Here is a 20,763-nt window from a genome sequence, read left to right on the forward strand (position 1 = left end):
TACACAGAAAAATAACAAACAAATAAGATGGAACCCTGTCCCCAAAGGGCTCACAATCTAAAAAGAAACATAAGATAGACACCAGCAACAGTCACTGGAGGTACTGTGCTGGTGGTGGATAGGGCCAGTTACTCTCCCCCTGCTAAATAAAGACAATCACCACATTAAAAGGTACACAACTGCTCATACATATATCATGCATCTAGGAACATAGGAAGCTGCCATATACTGAGTCAGACCATTGGTCCATCTAGCTCAGTATTGCCTACCCAGACTGGCAATGGCTTTCTCCAAGGTTGCAGGCAGGAATCTCTTTCAGCTCTATCTTGGAGATGCTGCCAGGGAGGGAATTTGGAACCTAGATGCTCTTCCCAGAGCAGCTCCATCCCTTAAGGGAAATACCTTACAGTGCTCACACTTCTAGTCTCCCATTCAAATGCAACCAGGGTAGACCCTGCTTAGCTAAGGGGACAAGTCATGCTTGCTCCCACCAGACCAGCTCTCCTCTCTGTGGGGAGACATGGATGAGCAAAATAGGCACCCACTATCCATCTATCTTATAGTCATTAATTTTTTTCTCCCCCCACACACTCACTCTGATTAGGCCGCCCTCCCCAAAAGCGAATTGGGCGGCCAGGAGACAAACGTACACCATTCCAGCGACTGCCACTGCTATCCCTGCGTGGGCGATTGACATGAGATGAAGTCATGATGGTGGGCATGCCACTGGTGACCTGGCTTTTGCGTGCAGCCACAGGTGGGAACACCCTTGCACTACTCCCACTGCTTTTTCTGCGGGCAGCCAGAGGCGGCTGCACCGGTGAACTGCCACTGCTGTTTCTGCGGAGCGCCATGGGCAGTGACAAACCACCACTGCTCCTCCTGCTGCTGCTGCTGCTGCGGATGGCTACGGGCAAGCTGGGCGGGCGAGTGAGGCTAGCTCTTCTGGCGGCCACAGCTCCTTTTCTTGGCGGCAACTCTGTGTTCTGGATGGATGGGTGTGCTGTCGCCATACTGCGGGGGATGTCGTCCTCCTCCTGCCTGCCATCTGCCGCCACTGCATCACTCCGCCTCTTCCTCTTCTTTCAGGCCAATTGGAAGGCGAGGAGGCGGCGGAGCAGTGGAGCAGGGACCAATGAGGGACAGGCATGGGGCCCTTTTGCCTTCTCAGCACCTTGGCTGGCCTGGGGATTAGACTGGCTGCCTGTAGGCCGTCCCCCATCCCCTCCAAGGGAGACTCGATACGACTCTTCTGCAATCCCCGAGGAGCTTCTCCTTGACAAGCCTCTTTGAAATGAGCTTCTGAGAAATGAGCTTCTTATTTTGAGGAAATTCAGTTTGGTTGGTGGCCATTTTTAAAAGACAGGGAAATAACCAGGACCGGCGGTGTCTCTGTATTTGCAATTGACCTAGAAGAACGTATCGGAGAACATGAATGCTTGTAGCACTAAAGGCATTATTCCCATGCATATCCTATGCATTAATTTCAACGGGGCTTGTGGAAGAACCCTTCCCCGTGGATGGTGCTTCATGTGTCGGATGATCCTTATTGACAGCCCAAATGCTGCCCTTTACCTCATGGCATCTTGCGGGGGCAGGAGGATGTAGGCCTGCACTGTTGGCATGGCAACAGGGCCTCATTGACCCCCTGATATCCCGTTTGCTGTGGCCTAGGAGCCTTTGCACTGCCATATACATTGATGCAACCATTTCAGTTTTAATAACCCCTTAGGAAGATGCTAAAAGGTATCATCTCATACTGCGTGGGAGGAGGCAATGGTCAACCCCTCCTACCAAAGAAAACCACAGGGCTCTGTGGGTGCCAGGAGTCGAAATAGACTGGACGGCACACTTTACTTTACTTTAGCATCCTTTAACTCTTGTCTGAGGCAGTGTTCACACAGCCTGGGTCTTGGGTTCTCCCCCGAGAGATGTATGATGATATTTTAGACCCAAACCCCATTTGTTCCGTGTGAATATATTTTGACCTTGCCCCAAATAAGACAGAACCCTCCTTCTCTAAACAATACAGGATAGGCCCTTGGGCTGTATATAGCTAGGGGTGTGTGTGTGTGTGTGTGAAGAGAAAACGCCTTGAGCTCACACCCTCATAACAAATAAATCTGTCCCAAGAAGAATCTTTCTGCTGAAATTCCTGACAGGGAGATGGCAGAGATGAGGAAATGGGTCAGGGTAAAAGGAAAGTGCTTGGGATGAGGAGAGGTGATGGTATCATATGCTCCGACATTTAACAGATGACAGCAGGGATATAATTGCAAGCATCACTTCCTTAGGAGCTCGGCATTTTAAAATTCGCTTATATTATTATTATTTATGAATTTATTCTGTGTAGCCACTTAATGGCGCAGCAGGAAATCACTTGCTTAGCAAACACGAGGTTGCTGTTTCGAATCTACACTGGTATGGACTCTGGGAAGGCAGCCTTTCTATGCCTCATATATTGCTGCTGCCTGATATAGTACCAGCAGGGATTCAAATCAGCAACCTTCTGCTTGTTAGTCAAGCATTTCCCTGCTGCACCATTAGGTGGCCAATATTATATGTACCCACTGGCAAAAGAACATCTACTATTTGTTGTACACTGCCATACATAATACATAAAAATATATAAAATAATAATAAATAAAATAATACTATAACCTCAGATTTTACCGAACCCTTAAATATAATGATAGTGTCTGAAATGTGCAAAATATGTTAGTACCAGAATCAGAAGCGATGCCCAAACATTCTGATTCTGTTGCTCATTGCATGTTCCTTAAATATCTATAATATTTAAGGATTTTGTAAAAATATGGCCTTATAGTAGAAGATATTCTTTTGCCAGTGGTACATATAATCTCAATTTGTGATTTGCCTGTGGTTAAGTGGTACCATGCCTGATTCCATTACCCTTGAAATTGCCTGTAACTGACAGAGGCTTCACTGCAGCACCAAACAGGTGATCAGTGTTGCTTTCCATGCCATGAAAAGCTTCAGCTTGTCGATTTCTTCATAGTACATCTCTGTTAGAGGGGCAGAAATATAGGCCTGGCTTCCCCCACCCCCCCACTGCCACCCCGCCCCGCCATTTTTTTCCTGGCTAGTTGGTAATCCTCATTTTAAGAGACAGGTGAATGCATTAAGATGTATCTCCTAGGAAAAACCTCAGGCCACAAGGGATGTGTTAGCCACCAAGATGCTGTAGGATTTTATGGGAGCAATCCAGAGCGAAGTAAATGCAAGTCCTGTTGAAATCAATGATAATTAAACACTTAACTGTGCTCAGGTTTGACAGCAATCAATGAGTTTAAAATCCAATCCTAAATTTTTTTACATGAAAGTAAATCCCATTGATTTCAATGCTACTTACGTCTAAGTATGTATGCTAAACCTTCAGCTTCAATTCACTTTAGATTTGTATGAATTGCACCCAGATTTTCTTGGTGGTACACATGGATACCTGCCTCTGGAATTTGGCATTAAGCGATGCCAAATTCACATTGGCAGACACTCTAGTGGGCCTTGGTATTTAACATTTTGACCGCACCCAGGTTTAGCGCTTCAGCTTTGTCATTCTGTGCAACAACTGTGTGAACTTCCTTGTCCTTTTACAGATACCTGGAACCTAGGTGCAAGAATGTCATGGGCAAGGCAGTGATTCATATGTTGGGTTGCCATATTTTATTCCTGGCCCTGCTTCTCTGCCTTTGAAGGCAACTGAAAGGAAAGAAATGAAGCAAGTGACACTTTCCCTTGATCTGTGAGGAAAAGCTTCCCTGTGTCATTTGTATGCTGGACTGTCATTAAGGACATAGCCTAGGAGCAGGGCCAGGGGAAAAGGGGGCAACCTTATTCACTCAGCTAGGATTTGAACTCAAGTTTCAAATTCAGCTCTTTACTTTAGCTGCTGCACAATCTTTTCCTTTTTTCCTTCCCCACTCCCTAACACTCCTGCTCTTTCAGTGCACCCAGCACAACTCAAACCCATTCTGAGGTCCCCTGTTAGTACAAAAGAATCTCACTGTTTAATCTACCGGTTTCTAAACCTGGGTCCCCAGATGTTGTTGGACTAGAACTCCCATCATCCCTAGCCACAATAGCCAGTGTGGCTGGGGATGATGGGAGTTGTAATCCAACATCTGGAGATCCAAGGTTGGGAACCTCTGGATTAATTCATAGCGTAACCCTCGGCCAGACACACCTCACTGTTTATCTTTAGGTTTCCTTCTTCAGGTACAACAAACAACTGATCAGTGCACTGGTCCACATTATAAGTCAACCGGAACTTTCCCACTGAGGCATATATACACCAAAAGTTATCTTCACCAGTCCCCCCCATACTTCTCAGAAAAAAGTATGGGGGAGAATTGTTGGTTGCAATTGCCTAACAGTGCAATTGAATCGCTTGCACTTTTTGCAACCTGTCAAGAGGAAGAAAACAGCCGTGCACAGCAGGCAGGGACACTACGGGGAAAGCAGGCTAGGGGTGTGGTTTCAGCCTAGTGTTCCAGCCTCTGGAAAACTCTGGACTTCAAAGGCAGCTTAGTCAAGGACCACTGCAGGGTAGCAGTAGGTGTGGTCCATGACATTCATGAGGTGCACTTAGATAATTTTGGAGCCTGGACCTAAAGGCTTTTGGAGCTCCCCAATGCTACACTGCAAGTTAAGCATCTTCCCCCCTACCAGTGCTGCTCAACTCTGGCCCACCTGCAGATGTTGGCCTACAGCTCCCATAATCCCTGACTCTTGGCCACTGTGGCTGGGGATGATGGGAGTTGTCGTCCAAAACAGCTGGGGGCCCAGAGTTGAGCAGGCCTGCCACACACAGTATTTTTAACACGTGGGTTCTTGAGGGCACCAACAGCAACTGAACTCAAAAGAATGTAAGAATATAAAACAGGTATATTTATGCAAATATGCAGTAGCAGAAACATTTCAACACACAACTGAACATATTCCCATCCCACATATTTCTTTCCTCACTCCCCCCTCTGTCTCTAAAGCACCCGGCACAGATCATAATCACACTTGGCCACCCAGCTCAGTGCTAGCCAGCAGCAACCACACCACCCAGGACCGACGAAAGAGGATTTGGCAGCCCCCCCGCCCCCCGGGGGTGTGGAGGCCCTGGATGTCAGCCCCGAAGAAGTTGCTTGGAAGAAGAAGAGGAAGAAGTTGCTTGTCTGAAACCCTGGAGAGGTGCTGCAGGTCAGTGTAGACAGGGCTGAGGGAGATAGAGCAAGGGTCTGACTCAGTCAGACACAACTGCGAGTATTTGTTTGCCACGGGCACAGAAACTTAGAGGTTGGCAAAGAAGAACCCAATGCTAACTCTCCCTTAGGTCTCATCCTTCCTATTTAGATCATGTGTGCACACATCCCACACACACACACACACACACTGCAGCCACAAGATCACCAACCTTCACAAATGCAAAGGTCTCCCCCGCAACCCCAATATTCCTGTGCAAACATTCTTCACTTACCTGGGTATTTCCCCTGGAACTTCAGGGTGTCTCTTGACCAGATGTCTTTAGCTGAAGAAATCTATCAGGTGGTGTTGAGTTAGTGCCTTGAATATATACACTCCGTAGGGAAGGGAAGGGCGGGGAAAGAAAGGCTAGCTGTAGGGAGGGAGTAGAGCCGCCTGGGTGGTGCTCTGGAGCTGAAAGAAGGAAAGAGGAGGAGGACAGGAAATTTGTGGTTCATGGTCTTCAGGGGGAGAAAGGAAGTGGGTGGATGGGAATGATCAGGGGAAAGCCATGCAGACAGGTAAGCGGGGTGTGTGTGTGTGTGTGGATTAAAAGGCCCCGTTGGCTGCAGTGTACAGTGGGCAGCCAAAGGTCACTATAAGGCACATCCCCTAATATACATAGGGTTAGATAGGTCACCAGTTGCCTGGCAGCAAACATGAATTCCCAGACAGTAGTCTGGCACTGACCCAAACTGCTTTATTCATTCATTCATTCATTCATTCATTCATTACATTTATAAACTGCCCCATCCAGAGGCTCTGGGCGGAGTACAACGTTTTAAAAAGACATAAAACCCACAATTCATAAATGCTAAAAACAATATACAAACAATTAAAAAACGATTAAAACCATTAAAAACCCATTAAAATACTTGTAAAAAACAACAACACTTTACAAGCCTTGGAAGGCCAGGCCAAACAAATAGGTTTTTAGGGCTCTCTTAAAGGCCGACGGCGAGCCTAAACTGCGGATATCTGCCGGGAGTGCATTCCATAGACCAGGAGCAGCTACAGAAAAGGCCCGGTTCCAAGTCGCCACCAGACGTACCGGTGCTAACTGGAGACGGACCTCTATTCATCTGTGATATGCCTTCGGAGAGGTTGCATCTCAGGATTTGTCAGTGTTTTTGAACATGGATCCCCTCCCCTTCCTAAACTCTCTGGATACTCCCACCCAACTGAGTACTTACCTTCTGTTCCACAGCAGAGTATGGAAAGAGCCATGAATGTGGTGGTGTGCAATGCATGCAGCCGGTGTGCAAAGCTGTGCAGATCGGGTCACTCATCCAAGGCTGATGTTTAGGGCCAAATTGCACATTAAGTTAGAAGCTAGCTGTAGGGACGCTTCAGGCTAGCTGCTTTTCGTCTAAGATAGTCAGCTGCAGGCAGCCCAATCTGGATGAAGGGCATGGGAAAGTGAGGAATTAACTCCTTCCCCATGATGTTTCCCTGCCTCAAACTACCCCCACTGAAACTGTTGGGAATGATTGAGCAAATGAGGGAGCAGGTTTGGACAAGTAAAAAAAAAGTCCATGTGTATGCCTAGATGTGATGAAAAAACTGATAGTTGCTGAGCGCTTGAGGATGCTTTTGCACCAGATAAATCCCCCTTTCTGCCCGCCCCCTTTCCTGAGTTAAAAACCCACTCTGGGAGGCTTGTAAAAAGAAAAGAAAAAAAAGTTTTATTCAATTACTACCAACTGTTTCCATCTGAGGCTTTTAGCTTTAGATGCACTGAAAAAAATACTTGGTAGGTTACAAAAATAGATTGTCTTAGGCTTCGGTTTTAGGTTGCATTTAGGCATGCTTAGACATTTACAGAGTCTTTTTCAATGCCCTAGATGAGTTGAGTGTAAGCTAGTTGTTCTTATTTTAATTACATTGCAGGTAAACAATAATAGAACAGTTTCAGGGATATTCAAAGCACTCAGGCAAAGAAATATGAGTTTCTAACACAAAGTCTGACTAGACAAACTCTTCCCTAGACTAAACTTCCCGAAGCCATAAGCCTTGGCTCCTTCTCTTGAATTCACCAAACTCCTGATGAGAATCAAGCCTCCTGCAATCCTGTCCTCCCAGGATCTACAGTCATCCTGTTGTAGCAAAACTCCATTGCCACATATTCCCTGCTCCTTCTTCAGAGACTTCCCTTCTTCATCTCAGAATTCCCAGCAACAGCTCTCTAGGTCCCACCCACCTGGAGTACTGATTGGTTGAGCCCTGGAGTTCACCAGCCTGTCAAGTCAAGACAAAGGTTCACTTTCTGCTAACTCTTTAGAGGGAGGGGAGACTGGTCACTACAGGTATACTCTCTGATTCTGGGGATTTTGAAATGTTGGAGTCTGTTCACAGTTGCCACAAAGTGAACAATGGCCATATCTGAAAAGTCCTTTGGGTATGTTTCCATTTGTGGATGTGGTTCTCCTAATGGAATTGTTCAATACGTCACTGTGTACTAGCATATCTTTCAAGCTTGCACTCTTTTTATGGGCAAACATGGGTTGTTCTTCACATCCTGGAATGTCCCGTAATAAATGCCAGTGTTTTCTAATTATCTGCTGTATATCCTGAGAGTGTGTATCATAAGTGATCGGAATAATCATTCTATTAGGTATTTCCTTCTTCTTTTCTTTTAGAAGGAAGTAATCTTCCTCGATCCAACACCTTAGCCTTATAAGAAGCTTTCTTGATAATTTTCATGGGGTAGCCTCTTTCCAAGAGTGGTGTTTTCAAAATATTGGCTTGTCTATAGAAGGCATTCAGATCTCCACAGTTTCTACATAGTCCTTCTGCGCATTTGGCCAGAATAGAGGTCCTATCAAAAATCACTCCATGAGACTTTACCCTGGGAACATCTACTTGTACTTCTCCCGCTTCATGAACAATGCATCTTCGATATGAACTATTGGATCCAATCTTTTAAGTTGAATATAGAGACTATTTTAATGATCATTTTGTATAAATGTTATTGAAACATACAGATCTATTTTTATTTCAGTATTATTATAGAACATGCCATTGCACAGCCTTTTAAACACACGGTTTTATTAAGATTCTATTAAAACCTCAATACATGACATTGCAGCCCAGCCAGCAACTGGCAGCTGCCAGGCGGGTCTGCCCACCTATCCCCACCATGGTGGTGGATGCTGGTTTCTTTCATTCTTGGAAGAATGAATTACCAGCTGCAGCAACAGAGTCATAGCCAGCGCTGACTGCAGCTCATAATGTATTCCCCCACTATGGTGCTCTCTGTAGCTTTGCAGTACTATGAGACATTGTCAGGGTGGGGAGAGATGGCCAGTGGTAGCCATGGGCTAGAAGACTGTTCTTGCTGCCACTGGCCTACCAATAAACTTGCATCCCTCCCGGGTGTTCCCCTTAAGCAGGGCTTGAGAATCAGTGGCCTCTCTGCGCACCTTAGAGAAATACAGATTTCTTAAGAGTGCTCCCTACTGGAGGATGTAGTAAGGCCTTGGAAAGATCAATATTTAAGCTGCCTTTTTTAATCTCTTGGACTTTGGACAACCACAGATGCCGGGGAAGCTGGACCAGACATGGGGTGTTTACCCAAATGGCACACAAAAAAAAGGGTGTTTGCTAGCTCTGGATTTGTAGATTAAATAAAGGGTAGGGAACTGATCTTGTGGCAGTGAGCATGAATGGTCTCCTTTGCTAAGCAGGGTGTGCACTGGTTTGCAGCTCCACCCTTCCCTATTTTCTTCATTATCTCCCTCACTCCAAGGGGGCATTGGGGACAGGGGCTCCCAGCTATGCCCCTGGAGGGCTGTCTGCTGTAAGATATTCCCATTATGGGATGAGGCTGCAGCAGCATGGTGGAAGAGCATCTGCAGGCATGCAGATTCATTCCCTGGCATCTTCAGGTAGGACTGGGAAAGCCTCCTGCCTGAAATCTTGGAGAAGCCGCTGCCAGTCAGTGTAGACAGTACAGAGCTAGATGGACCAAGGGTCTGACTCAGTATAAGGCAGCTTCCTAGGTTCCTAGTAAAGAACCACAAGACTGTACACTGGATTGAAAAAGCACACTCTCGTGTTTTCTATTTGTTGGTCAATGTTCGGAGGTGACCGCAAGGAGACCGAATGGGGTTCTGAGGGTCATTTGTGATACCACCCTTTACAGGGTATGGGAGGATGTCTTTATAAAAGCAGGTCACCTATTTGAGTAAAGTTCTGTCTTTCCGACTCGGCCTTTATCAAGCTTCCAGCAGAAGATAATTCCTTTGAGGAGGAGAAGGCATTGAGGACGTTTCTCTGCATATTCTTGGGTTCCTGCCATGGTGCATAGATGCTAAGTTTCAGAAGATGTTCCCAGTAGATATTAAAGATGGTGGTGCAGCATAGATGTTCTGACCTAGAGACAGGAATATACCCTTGATCTGCTTGTATTGCAGTGCACTGAAGGTGGAGGAGTATTATTTCTTTTACCTGGAAGCAAGGGAAGAGGGTGAATTCATCAGTCCTGTTCTGAAAGAGGAGTGGTTGAGTGGTTTGCCACCTGCCAGATCTTCTGAACTTTTAAGAGCTCTATTGCTGTCAATGTCGAAGTGTTTATTCAGTCCATAGCTTTTCCCAGTGGCAGTCAGACATTCAACAGGTGTGACTTCCCCAAAGGTCAGTCCCCTATGCATCAAGCCACAGGCTGCAAGTGCAGGGAGCTTGTCCTCTGACTCCCTTTTCACGTAGATCTGCTTGGCAGGGCCCCCCAAGTGGAGGTCAAGAAAATATGTCTGAGAGCATGGCCGGGCTGCACATTTAATTTAACTGTTGTGGCTTTCCCTGCAAGGAATTCTGGGAACTGTAGTCTTGTGAGACTGTAGTTCATAGATAGTTCTTTGCAGCCTCAACATTCTTAAAGCCTGTGGATCCTTTCAAAGCAGTCATGATAGGCAAACCATTTTGAAATCACTTTGTCCTGAGCATAGACAAAGTGATTTCACATTCACTATTGAATGCCATATTTAGAGCAATTCCACACATTCGGAAAAAGCACATGGAATAGACCTCCTGAGACTGTATCACACCAATGTAAGTGAAGAAGAGGGCATGGTATTGGCAGCATTATATGGAGAATGGGTGGGAACTGGGTTTGCTTTGCTGCATGATATCAGATTAAATATTCATTTTTCCCTGGGAGAGGATATGTATTCCCATAGTCCAGTTAGATTATATCCCAAGGTTAGGGTCTCTTAATTGCAAAAGATCTTGGATTACGCTTCATTAGCCATTCTGTTGCCCAATTTACCGCCTTATTTACTGGGCCCTGCTTCCTGTGCCTGTAACAGAAACTGGATCTGTGGAACCTGGCAATATGGCTTATTCCCATGCCATGTAAAACTTCACCGGCTAATTTTTCCAAATCAAGCTGTAGTTAAAGGCATAGGAGCAGCTCAGGCCATTTTTCCTGGCCAGTTGGCAACCTGACTAACCTAAGTATGTAGTACACCGCTCTGGGCTCCTCGGAGGAAGAGCGGGATATAAATATAAACTACTACTACTACTACTACTACTACTACTACTACTACTACTGTTACTACTAATAATAATAATATCTTTAGCTGCTTGACTATTTGGTTCTATTTTGCAAAACATGTTTTTTAAATTTTAAGTAGATTATCAATTTAGGAGATCACTCCATGTGTATAATAAAGTGGGCTCTAGCCTATGAAAGCTTATGCCACATTATAGGAGCTCCTCGGAAGAAAAGCAGGATATAAGTGTAAAAAAAATATGGATGGATGGATAGATAGATAGATAGATAGATAGATAGATAGATAGATAGATAAACAGGCAGACAGATGACATTGGATGCTTGCTCTTCCTCCCTCCCTCCAACAGACTGGAATTCTTTGCTGCTTTTGTTGTTAGCAGGAGATGCAGAAGTTTGACAAAGTAGATCTTTCTGGAGAATCAGTGGAATTTAAGAAACAGTTCTTTGAGGAGGAGGAGAGGAAGCTGCTGGGCAGGAAAGGTCCCTGTTAGATCTGGCGGCTTGTTGGATGGGACAGCAGATGAAGAGGCTTGCAGGATGGATGAGGGTGGGGGTTCGGGGTGGTGGTGGTACTGGTGGGAACCAGAAGCACGTCAAACTGTCAGAGAGGCAAAAAGAGATAAATGGATGGCTAGGCTCTAGCATGAATAAGCGGACTCTCTCCTTTGGCTGGGCAAAAGGGTGATGTGATCCAGAGAGGAAAAAGAGCAATGCTTCCCCCCTCACCCCCCATGGGGCCACAGAGTGGGCAGGGGGGGCGGCCTGAGCACATCTGACAAGGGAAGAAGAAGAATGGCGGATGAAATGAATATGGAAGGCTCTGATGGAGGGGGACGGCCAGCGCCATTGCAGCTTGAACCTGCCGCTTTCACGGAGGGCAGCGGTTATGTGTGTGTCTTTTTTGCTTTTATCAACTGCTTCCCTCTTTGTCCTCATCTTTATTTGACCTAGGCCTCTCTTCCCTTCTGTGCATGTGCTGGGATATTATATTTCTCGCCATTTATTTAGGTTGGATTAATCAAAAACTGACTACATCACAGAAAAGGGCTCTGGCCAAAACACACACACACACACAGATCATGGAATTGTATACCTGGAAGTTTGCCAGTGGAACGGGGCACATGTTTCTGCTACCAACCAACCAAGGAGGGTTTCAGCTAGATTCTTCTTTTGCTGGTCCTGCTCTTTGGTCCTTTTCGCAGAAGCCTGGCCTGCAAACATTGTGTGCAGGTGCAGCTTTTCCAGGCTTGGAGAAGTAATAATGGAAGAAAGAGTCACTTAGTCATTTTCTGCTCCTCAGATCATGCCTTGATAGTTTTTCTGTGGATCTAGGAGCCACCCCAAGAATTTAGACAATGGGCACATGGCAGAAATTACTAGAATAAGTGATAGACATTGTGGCGGGGAAGGGTAAACAGGCTTCTATTTATCCTCTTTACCATTAGCATACTGAACAGAAAAGGGGCTTCCTGAGACAAATAAAGGGTTTATTTAATAACGCTTCTTCGGAATATAAATCTGGGCGCCACGGCTAAATTTCTAGGTGGTTTCCTGGTGCCTGGGGTTTATCAAGCCCTGGGCTACAGGAGCAATATACCAGTGGGAAAAGTAGACTGCCCTGTGACCAAAAGAGGGGTTTAAATATATATATATATATATATATATATATATATATATATATATATATATATATATATATAAAAAATCATGCAGCACATAACGCAATAGATGGTGTTGGCTTCTTGAAAGACAGGCACAGTGGCCTTCAACCTTCCCTCCTTCCTCCATGTTGTTAATATTTAGACTATCAGTGGTCAAGCTAGCAGGAGGAGGGGCAGAATCCAGTCTCTGCTGCAAAAGGCCGAGAGGACGGGATCCAGGGTGGTTGTGTGAACGCATTTATCTGGGCCCACCTTTCTGTGCAAATGCTGACAGATGGGGAAAAGGTGGTTTATGGGTTTGAAGTCCTGCCTGCCCCCTCTTCAGGTCCTATCTATCTGCACATATCCCCCCCCCTTTTCTCCCCTTTTCTAATTCTTCCTTGTGCTCTGACTCCCCCCACCTCTCTCCTTAGCTCCCGGGCTCCCCCATGCATGAAAAGAGCCCTTATTTAATTTAGTCGCCACGAAAATCGATTCTGCCATTCGATACAAAATAAGAATCAAGCAGATTAAGGGACGGAAATTAACTCTGAAAATATTTTTGATGGAGTGCCTTGTACTCTCCCCGCCAAATGGACTGCAAAGTGGAACAAATGACGGGCAGCTAGTGCCGGCGACAGGAGCTTTCCATCTTCCCATTATCCACTAATGGGAAAGGTCCCGCTCCCGAGCCTTGGCCCACGGATTAATCACAACCCAGCCTTTATGAAGATTTATTTCTCCTTGCCTGCAGCCCGCGCCGGGATGAAGTCATAACGCTCGGGGGAGTGTAGCGCTCCCGAAAGGAGGGAGGAAGTGTTTAGAAAGGAGAGGAGAGGGGGAAATAAATAAATAAAAGAGAGAGAGAGGCGCTAAAAATAGAGGAGGGGGGGTCGTAGGACAAGAGTAGAGCGAGGCGGCACCCAGCAGGCCCCAGAGGAGAGAGCGACACACACACACAAAGCGTAGGTGCTGGAATTCAGAGGTGCAGGTTGTGTGGGTGGGGAGGGGGCAAGTGGTGTGTCTTTCTGCAGTCTGAACAGAGGCGCTCTTGCCCCTGGACTTTGGGGCTGAAGTCCGGGACCTCCATATTCCCCTGGGTGGTGTGGTTTGTGTCCTCAAGAGCCTATGCGTTAAAAAATGATGCTTAACTTGCAGCGGGGTGTGTGTGTGTGCAAAGGCTTGTAGGTCCAGGTTCCAAAATCACCTTGGTGCACCTCTGTCTGCAGAGCAGTGCGGTTCAGGGTGGCTGGGCTGGAGAGACCCAGGTTCGAATCCTGCCTTAGCCACGGAGCAGTGAGGGGAATGTCATAGTCTCTTAGACTGACCCGCTTAAAAAATGAATAAAAATAAAATAGACAGTGACATATAATTTTGCTCTATGGGGCCCCCTGAGCTGGCACCATGGCCTGCTCTAACGGGGTGATCTGGGTTGGGCAATTGCCAGCACCCAGGCATGTTAAGGCAGGGCTCCCCACCCAATGGGCCCCCCCGGATGTTGTTGGACTACAACTCCCATCATCCCCAGCCACAATGGCAGGTCTTGAACCATCTTCTTGCCTGCCTGCCATTCTTGCCACTAGGCTGTGGAAATCTCAGAAATGATGCCAAAGCACCTTAGCTAGAACCTTCGGCCACTGTGGCTGGGTAGCAGTTGGTATAGTCCACTGAACCACCTCACACACAGGTAGCATTCTGGACTCTACCACTTCAGACTGCAGGGGGAGGTTTTTTTTAAAAAAATTGTGAGTGCTCCCCTCCACCTAGAGGGGAGCATTCCACCTAGTAGACTAGGACATGAGTGTGGTGGGGGGAGAATTAGCACAACCCTTCCCTAATGCAGGGAGCTTTTTGTCTGGGGACCCCCCCATCCTTATCAGCCGATGATGCATAATGATATCTGGGGCAGGGGAGCGACTAGTTGAGCACTATGCAGGTATGCAACTGCTGATTGGCCAGTAACTATTCCGTGCATGAATAGCCTGAGGCGATCAGTGTCCCAGAGGGGGCACAGCTGAGCAATTAACAGCTGCATACCTGCACGGCATTGACCTAGCTGCCAGCTTCCTCCATTCAAAGTCTGCCAGTAAGGACATAGGGTCCCGCAATTACTACCTATTGCACCACCTCACTAGCCACTGCTGTTTTTTTTTTAAAAAAATAGGGAGGCATGTGTGGGGAAATCCAAAAATAGGCTGCTGATGCACCTGCCATCTAAAGGGGTGCAGTTCAGAAACTTACCCCCTCATTCTGCATATTGCAGTCAGTCTAGATATGCTCTCGGTTCAGGCGGACTGGGCATGGAAGTGACCCCCTCAGAGCCAAAAAGTCTTGCCCCTCATTTCGGATCTGTCTGTGGACTGCTTTTTTTGAGCATTCCTTAAAGGGGCACACAGCTCATTACTTGCCAAGCCCTACCTCTGAAAGGAAGCTGCCGGTCTTTAGGCCTTCTGCCTTCTTGAACTGTGTCTCCTCCCTCCCCTCACAAATCCTCTGGATTTCTCTCCCTCCTTTACCTGGACAGAGTCCCTCCTTGCTTCCCCTCTCTCCTTTAGGAACCTGTCTCCAGCCCGCCTGTAGCTGATCAATGGCTTATTGCTAGCTATTTGCTCCCCCTTCAATTCTCCATCCATCGCTCAAATCCGCTCAGGATCAGAGAAACGGATGGGCCTTTAAGCAGACCCTGTAATGTACCAGATGTCCCCAGCCCTTGTTCCCTACTCTATCATTCCTCTCCACTCCCCACCCTTTGCTCCAAGAACAACCAGTCATTTTTCTTGCAGGCATCGCTGTAAACTTGCCCCCCTCCTATATAGAACAATTCCACCCACGGCCTGTCCTGATAGAAGCAGGACTAGAGTAGCTACCTGTTCAGCTGGCCGCCTGTTTCTGTGCTTTTAACAGCAGCCAGCCTGGCAGGCAGGGACGTACTGGGTGAAACCTTTCCCATCTCTGTGCCAGGAAAAGCTTCCCCTGCTGAAAGGTAGAGTGTGCCTGGGTTGCTGTTATAGGAACAGGAGGAGACCCTATAGCAACCCAGAAGGAAATGGAAGCAGAGATGGAGACAGAATGGACATTCAGGAAGTTGGGTGGCACAAATGTGAGGCCCCTTTTAACAGAAAGTAATGGGCACTGCCCCATCAAGTCGGTGTCGACTCCCGGTGCCCACAGAACCCTGGGGTTGTCTTTGGTAGAATACAGGAGGGGTTTCCCATTGCCCCTTCCCACGCAGTATAAGGTGATGCCTTCCAGCATCTTCCTAGGATGCCTTTCAGCATCTTCCTATGTCACTGCTACCCAATATAGGTGTTTCCCATAGTCTGGGAAACACACCAGTGGGGATTTGAACTGACAACCTCTGGCTTGCGAATCATGACATTTCCCCCACTGTGCTATTAGGCCACCTAATGGTGCAGCGGGAAATGACTTGACTAGCAAGCCAGAGGTTGCCGGTTCAAATCCCCGCTGGTGAAACACCTCTGTCGGGCAGCAGCGATATAGGAAGATGCTGAAAGGCATCATCTCAGACTGTGCAGGGGATGGCCATGGTCAACCTCTCCTATATGCTACCAAAGACAACCACAGGGCTCTGTGGACACCAGGACTCGACGGCACACTTTACCTTTAATGGGCACTGAGGCAGCTAAGTGGTCTTATCTTGCAGAATAACTGGCAGTCTCCCTATCCCTATGCCAGCACAGTCCCTATCCCTATGATGGAACAGCATCCCTCCAGTGACTGTTGCTGGTGTCTACCTTATGTTTCTTTTTAGACTGTGAGCCCTTTGGGGGCAGGGAACCATCTTTCTTTCTTTCTTTCTTTCTTTCTTTCTTCTCTGCAAACCTCTTTGCAAACTTTTGTTGAAAAGCGGTATATAAATATTTGTAGTAACAGTGTTGGGAATGGAGCCCAGGAGTCCTGAACCATCTGCCTGCCTCCCATTCTCACCGCTAGGTGTTCCAAGAGCTCAGCAAAATGGACCCAAAGAAAAAGGCAGAAGTCTTTTCTCGCTGCAGTCAATGACAATGCGTGACTCCCCATCAAGAGCTGCAAAATGACCCAGCCTCCCAGCAATATTTATAATCTTTCTTGGCAAATTGTCAGGAAGGTCCCATCATTCCCAAGACACTCTTAGCTAATAACTTTGGCACCCTGCATGCACATTACAGCACTAACACTTGGGATCTGTAGTTTGCTTTCTAGTTTGTTTTCCCCATCCTGTATCAGCTGCCATGGTGCAGTGGGAAAGCAGTTTGCCTAGGGAGCAAGAGGCTGTTAGTTTGAATCCCTGCTGGTGTGTTTCCCAGACTGTGCCCAGTAAATATATGTTGGTAGTCACCTATATCTGGCAGCAGCGATATAGGAAGGTTCTCACTTCAGTGACAGCAGATCAGTACAATCTTTCCTTTCCTTTTTTACCATCCTGTAGCTGCCCCATAGCACCAGCCATGGAGCAGAGCTGCCTAGAAATTCAAACCCTGCTCCCAATACAGACACTCAGGAACAAGAGAGGGTTTTAGATTTGGTGGGGAGATAACAGACACATAAAATCACAAGCAACAATCAAGATAATTGATTGACCCAAATAGAGAAACTAAAGGCTGTTTGGTTGGATAACCTCGTCATATAATTCTTAGCTGTCAATGAGAGTATAATCAACAGCAAAGGTTCCAAATTTTGAGTCCCCAGGTATTGGACTACAAACCCCATCATCCACTGCCCCAATGACCACTGTGGCAATGGATGATGAGATTTGTAGTCCAACAGCATCATGGGCGGGGGGCCCATGGTTGGGAACCTCTGATCAAGAGTAAGAAGGTTAACATTAAAATATTTCTATGCATCTACTTAACAGATCAGCTTTGGTAATACTCTCTACCCTGGGAGTTTACTACATAGTACTGCTATGTAGTAAATCACAGTGAATGAGAGATCAGCACTCTGCACATGTTCAGCAACACTTTTCTTTATTTGCTCAGAGACTTTGGGACAAAGCCAGGATGCTAATTTAACACACAAGCCTCCCTACAAGCAATGTTATACAAATCTACAAAAATGCTCCTCTACAACAACTTTGGTGCAGAGTAAAATAAAGCAGGAGGTTAGCAAATCACTTCAAGGGATGAATCTCCCCAAGACATCAGCAGAAGCAGCACAAGAAGGAGGGAAGCCAATTTTTCAGAAGATGAAATAAGAGAAGCCGTAAAGAAACGCCTCAAGGCCCTGCTGGTTCTACAAGCCACTTCTATCACACATTTTATTTAAACTTCTGAAAAACATATATAATAATGGAGAGCTTGGGAAAAAAGGGAGGGGGAAAACAAACAAACCAGGAACAGCAGATGCCCCTCCAGCATTGAGAAAAGCCAAATGAATGTTACTTCTTCAACCATGAAAAGAAACTCTACAAAGGCTGCCAACTGGCCAGAGGGAAGCAAAAAACCAAACAGTCTGGTCAGGATATTTTTTGCTTTTTGGTTAGGTGCCCCAAAAGAGAGGGTTCTCCTTTCCCATCAGCCAGATTTTTGTGGGGGCATGTACATGTTTGCCCCTAAAGGTTAATTCTCATATATCTATATCTATATCTATATCTATATCTATATCTATATCTATATCTATATCTATATCTATATCTATCTATCTATCTATCTATCTATCTATATATATAAAAATTTAAAAAAAGAGAGAGAGAGGTGACAGGTCTCTATCACCTCATGCAATGTCATGAGCCGCCCCGAGCAGTCTGGAGGGGTGGGATAGAAATATTTTAAATAAATGAATGATAAATGAATAAATCAGACCACTGCACCCTGGAAATAAGACTTGCTCTGTCACTCAAAGTGTTGCGGCGGGTGGGGTGGGGGAGCTACAAATTCTCAGCACTGAGGGCAAAGAGTTCCGTGTGTGCTCAGAAGCATTTTTGTTTCTTATACATCAGTGTCTTCCTGTTTCTTGAAACAAGAGGTATGTCCAGAGCAGTGCTATGCAGGCATGGTTAGAGGAGAAGGAGGGGCGTCCAGCCCTTGTCCAGCAAAGGGCCTGCAGCTGAGCTGTTTTCTGCCTACACCACTGGGCTGTTGTGATGTATACATGAGAGCAGGCCGATGGAGGTTGCTCTGTGTTGCTTGTCTGTGAAGGGCCTCTTTCCACCTGGAGAGCTGAAAGTCCCAGTTTGCCTAGCTGCACATAACTAACTCCACACCAGGAATCGCAGGTGACAATTAAGGAAGGCCTCTGCCTAGGGTTGCCAGTTTTTTTAATCAGCTACTGTAGCTTCTAGTTGAAGCTTCCTGTGCAAGTATCTGCCTCTATGCCCTGAAAAAGCAGTTCTACGGACGAAGCTGATCTTAAACAGGGGCGTATCTAGGGTGGGGCAGGCAGGCCACGTGCCCCAGGCGCCACTTGAAGGGGGGCGCCATTTTGCATGCACAAGGTCTCAGTTTCAGTCCCTGGTAGCATCTCCAAGTAGAACTGGGAAGGACTCCTGCCTGAAACCTTGGAGAGCTGCTGCCAGTCAGAGACCAGGGCTGCACAACATTGGCCTTCCAGCTGTTGTCGGACTACAACTCCCACCATCCTCAGCTATAGTGGCCAATAGTCAGGGAGGATGGGAGTTGTAGTCCAGGAAAATCAAAGTTGTGCAGCTCTAGTGTAGACAATACTGAGCTACATGGACCAACAGATTTCCAAGTTCTTCTGTCCTTTTCCTTTGGCTGCAGTTCGATTGGGACCAGCTGTCCTTTATTGCTGTGTATTTGTTTATTGCATTTTTATGCTGCCTAATAAAATGTTTCTCTCTAGGCGGTTTACAAAATAAAACAAACCATTAGAACTTTCATCAAAATGTCAATTAAAGCAATTTAGTGACACGGGATGCCTACATTAACGATGGAAAGTGGAGCAAAAAACCTCTGCAGGTATTTGGTTAGAGGGCTGCTGACTTTTGGTTTCATACCTTCAGGCCAAAGGGGATGATGTTGGAAGGATGGATCACATCTCCTGCTGCCAAGAAGGCTCCACCGGGTGTTCTTGTGTTCTAGTGGAAGGCATCCCAACCTTGGACCCGAGATGTTGTTGGACTACAACTCCCATCACCCCCTCCCTTCATAGGCAAGGATCATAGGCAAGGATATGTCTGGAGCGGTGAGGAAAGGGGAGGTGTGGAAGGAAGACCAGGTGGGATTTTGAAGCTAAAAACGTATTGATCTTGATTTTATATAAGCTCTTCCCTAGGGTTGCCATATTTAAAAGAGGGCAGTTCTCTTGTATCTTCAAGCAATGGACAGAAGAGGGAATTTCTGCAGGCACAGCTTGCTATGCAGGGGAAAGAAAAGCAGCACCAGCTGAAATTCCCTCTTTTATCCATTGGTACAGGAGACCTGCAACACCTTAAGTGGTGCAGAAGGGAAATGCTTGACTCACAAGCAGAAGGTTGCCGATTCAAATCCGTGCTGGTACTGTATCGGGCAGCAGCAATATAGGAAGATGCTGAAAGGCATCATCTCATACTGCGCGGGAGGAGGAAATGGTAAACCGGAACAAGTCCCTCTTAAATGGGACGAACGTATGCATAATCCTGGTTCACACAATGCTTAAAAAAAATCTAGGTTTAATATGGGTTACCAACATTAGTGTGATTGTGTGAACCCACACCAAAGTGGTTTATGGCCTGAGATGAATCTGAGATTCCCACCTTAGCATGGGTTCACACAATCACACTAATGTTAGTAACCCACATTAAGCTTAGATTTGAACACCTGGGTGAATTAGATCATAATTTATCCTTGTTGAAGGAGCCCTGGAAGTTACTGGGGATGAATTAGGTTCTATCTTGGTCCATCTGGGAACCCTGAAAAGCCCTGAGTTAACTACCAATGGCCACATGGTGGCACTCTTCTCACAAGTATCAACAATAAAGGAGCCAGAGAGAGTGGATGTGAAAACTGGAGAGGATTTTGTGTCCCTTGCTGTCCCTGCAGAGATATTGCTTCTATAGGACAAAAAGAATCAAAGGCAAACAGGGTCCCTGTACCTCTGGAGCAAGTTGGGTTGCCCGCTTTTCCAGCAGCCCCTGATGCTGTCCCTTTAACAGAGGTTTCATTTGCAGTAATTAGTTGGAAGTGATCTTTGACTTCAGGCCATTAAGAGGTTCTCCTGCTGATTACAGCAAATTTCTGCTAAAGAGAAAGGAGCAGACCAGGGCTCTCCCCCTGGCATTTGGCAACCCTAGGCTCAAAGCCGCATCCTCAGAGTTCAGAATAAACTCTACTAGGGTGATCTGATGTGAAGAGGATTGCCAAATGATGAGGGGAGCAGACCTGACCTGTTCTTCTGCCTTTAAATGCAGTTTGCTGTGCA

General features: G+C 46.4%; 1 protein-coding gene across 6 annotated transcripts in view; it reads right to left on the bottom strand.

The window, feature by feature from the left end:
• The window catches only part of LOC128332772 (cornifelin homolog), a 139,068-nt gene that overhangs the window by 4,808 nt on the left and 113,497 nt on the right, over positions 1 to 20,763 (bottom strand). For 2 of the 6 annotated variants that reach the window (XM_053267489.1, XM_053267488.1), the window contains exons 3-4: positions 11,859 to 12,011; positions 9,432 to 9,628 (exon numbers count right to left, since the gene is read on the bottom strand). In XM_053267489.1, coding sequence (XP_053123464.1) covers positions 9,432 to 9,628; positions 11,859 to 12,011 — 350 coding nt within the window. Of the gene's footprint in view, positions 1 to 595; positions 1,410 to 5,488; positions 5,550 to 9,431; positions 9,703 to 11,858; positions 12,012 to 20,763 lie in introns of all 6 variants that reach the window. The other 4 variants (XM_053267492.1, XM_053267487.1, XM_053267493.1 and 1 more) reach the window with 3 other exon arrangements.

This window comes from Hemicordylus capensis, chromosome 7 (genome assembly GCF_027244095.1).
Source record: "Hemicordylus capensis ecotype Gifberg chromosome 7, rHemCap1.1.pri, whole genome shotgun sequence".
In the NCBI taxonomy this organism is placed as follows: Eukaryota; Metazoa; Chordata; class Lepidosauria; order Squamata; family Cordylidae; genus Hemicordylus; species Hemicordylus capensis.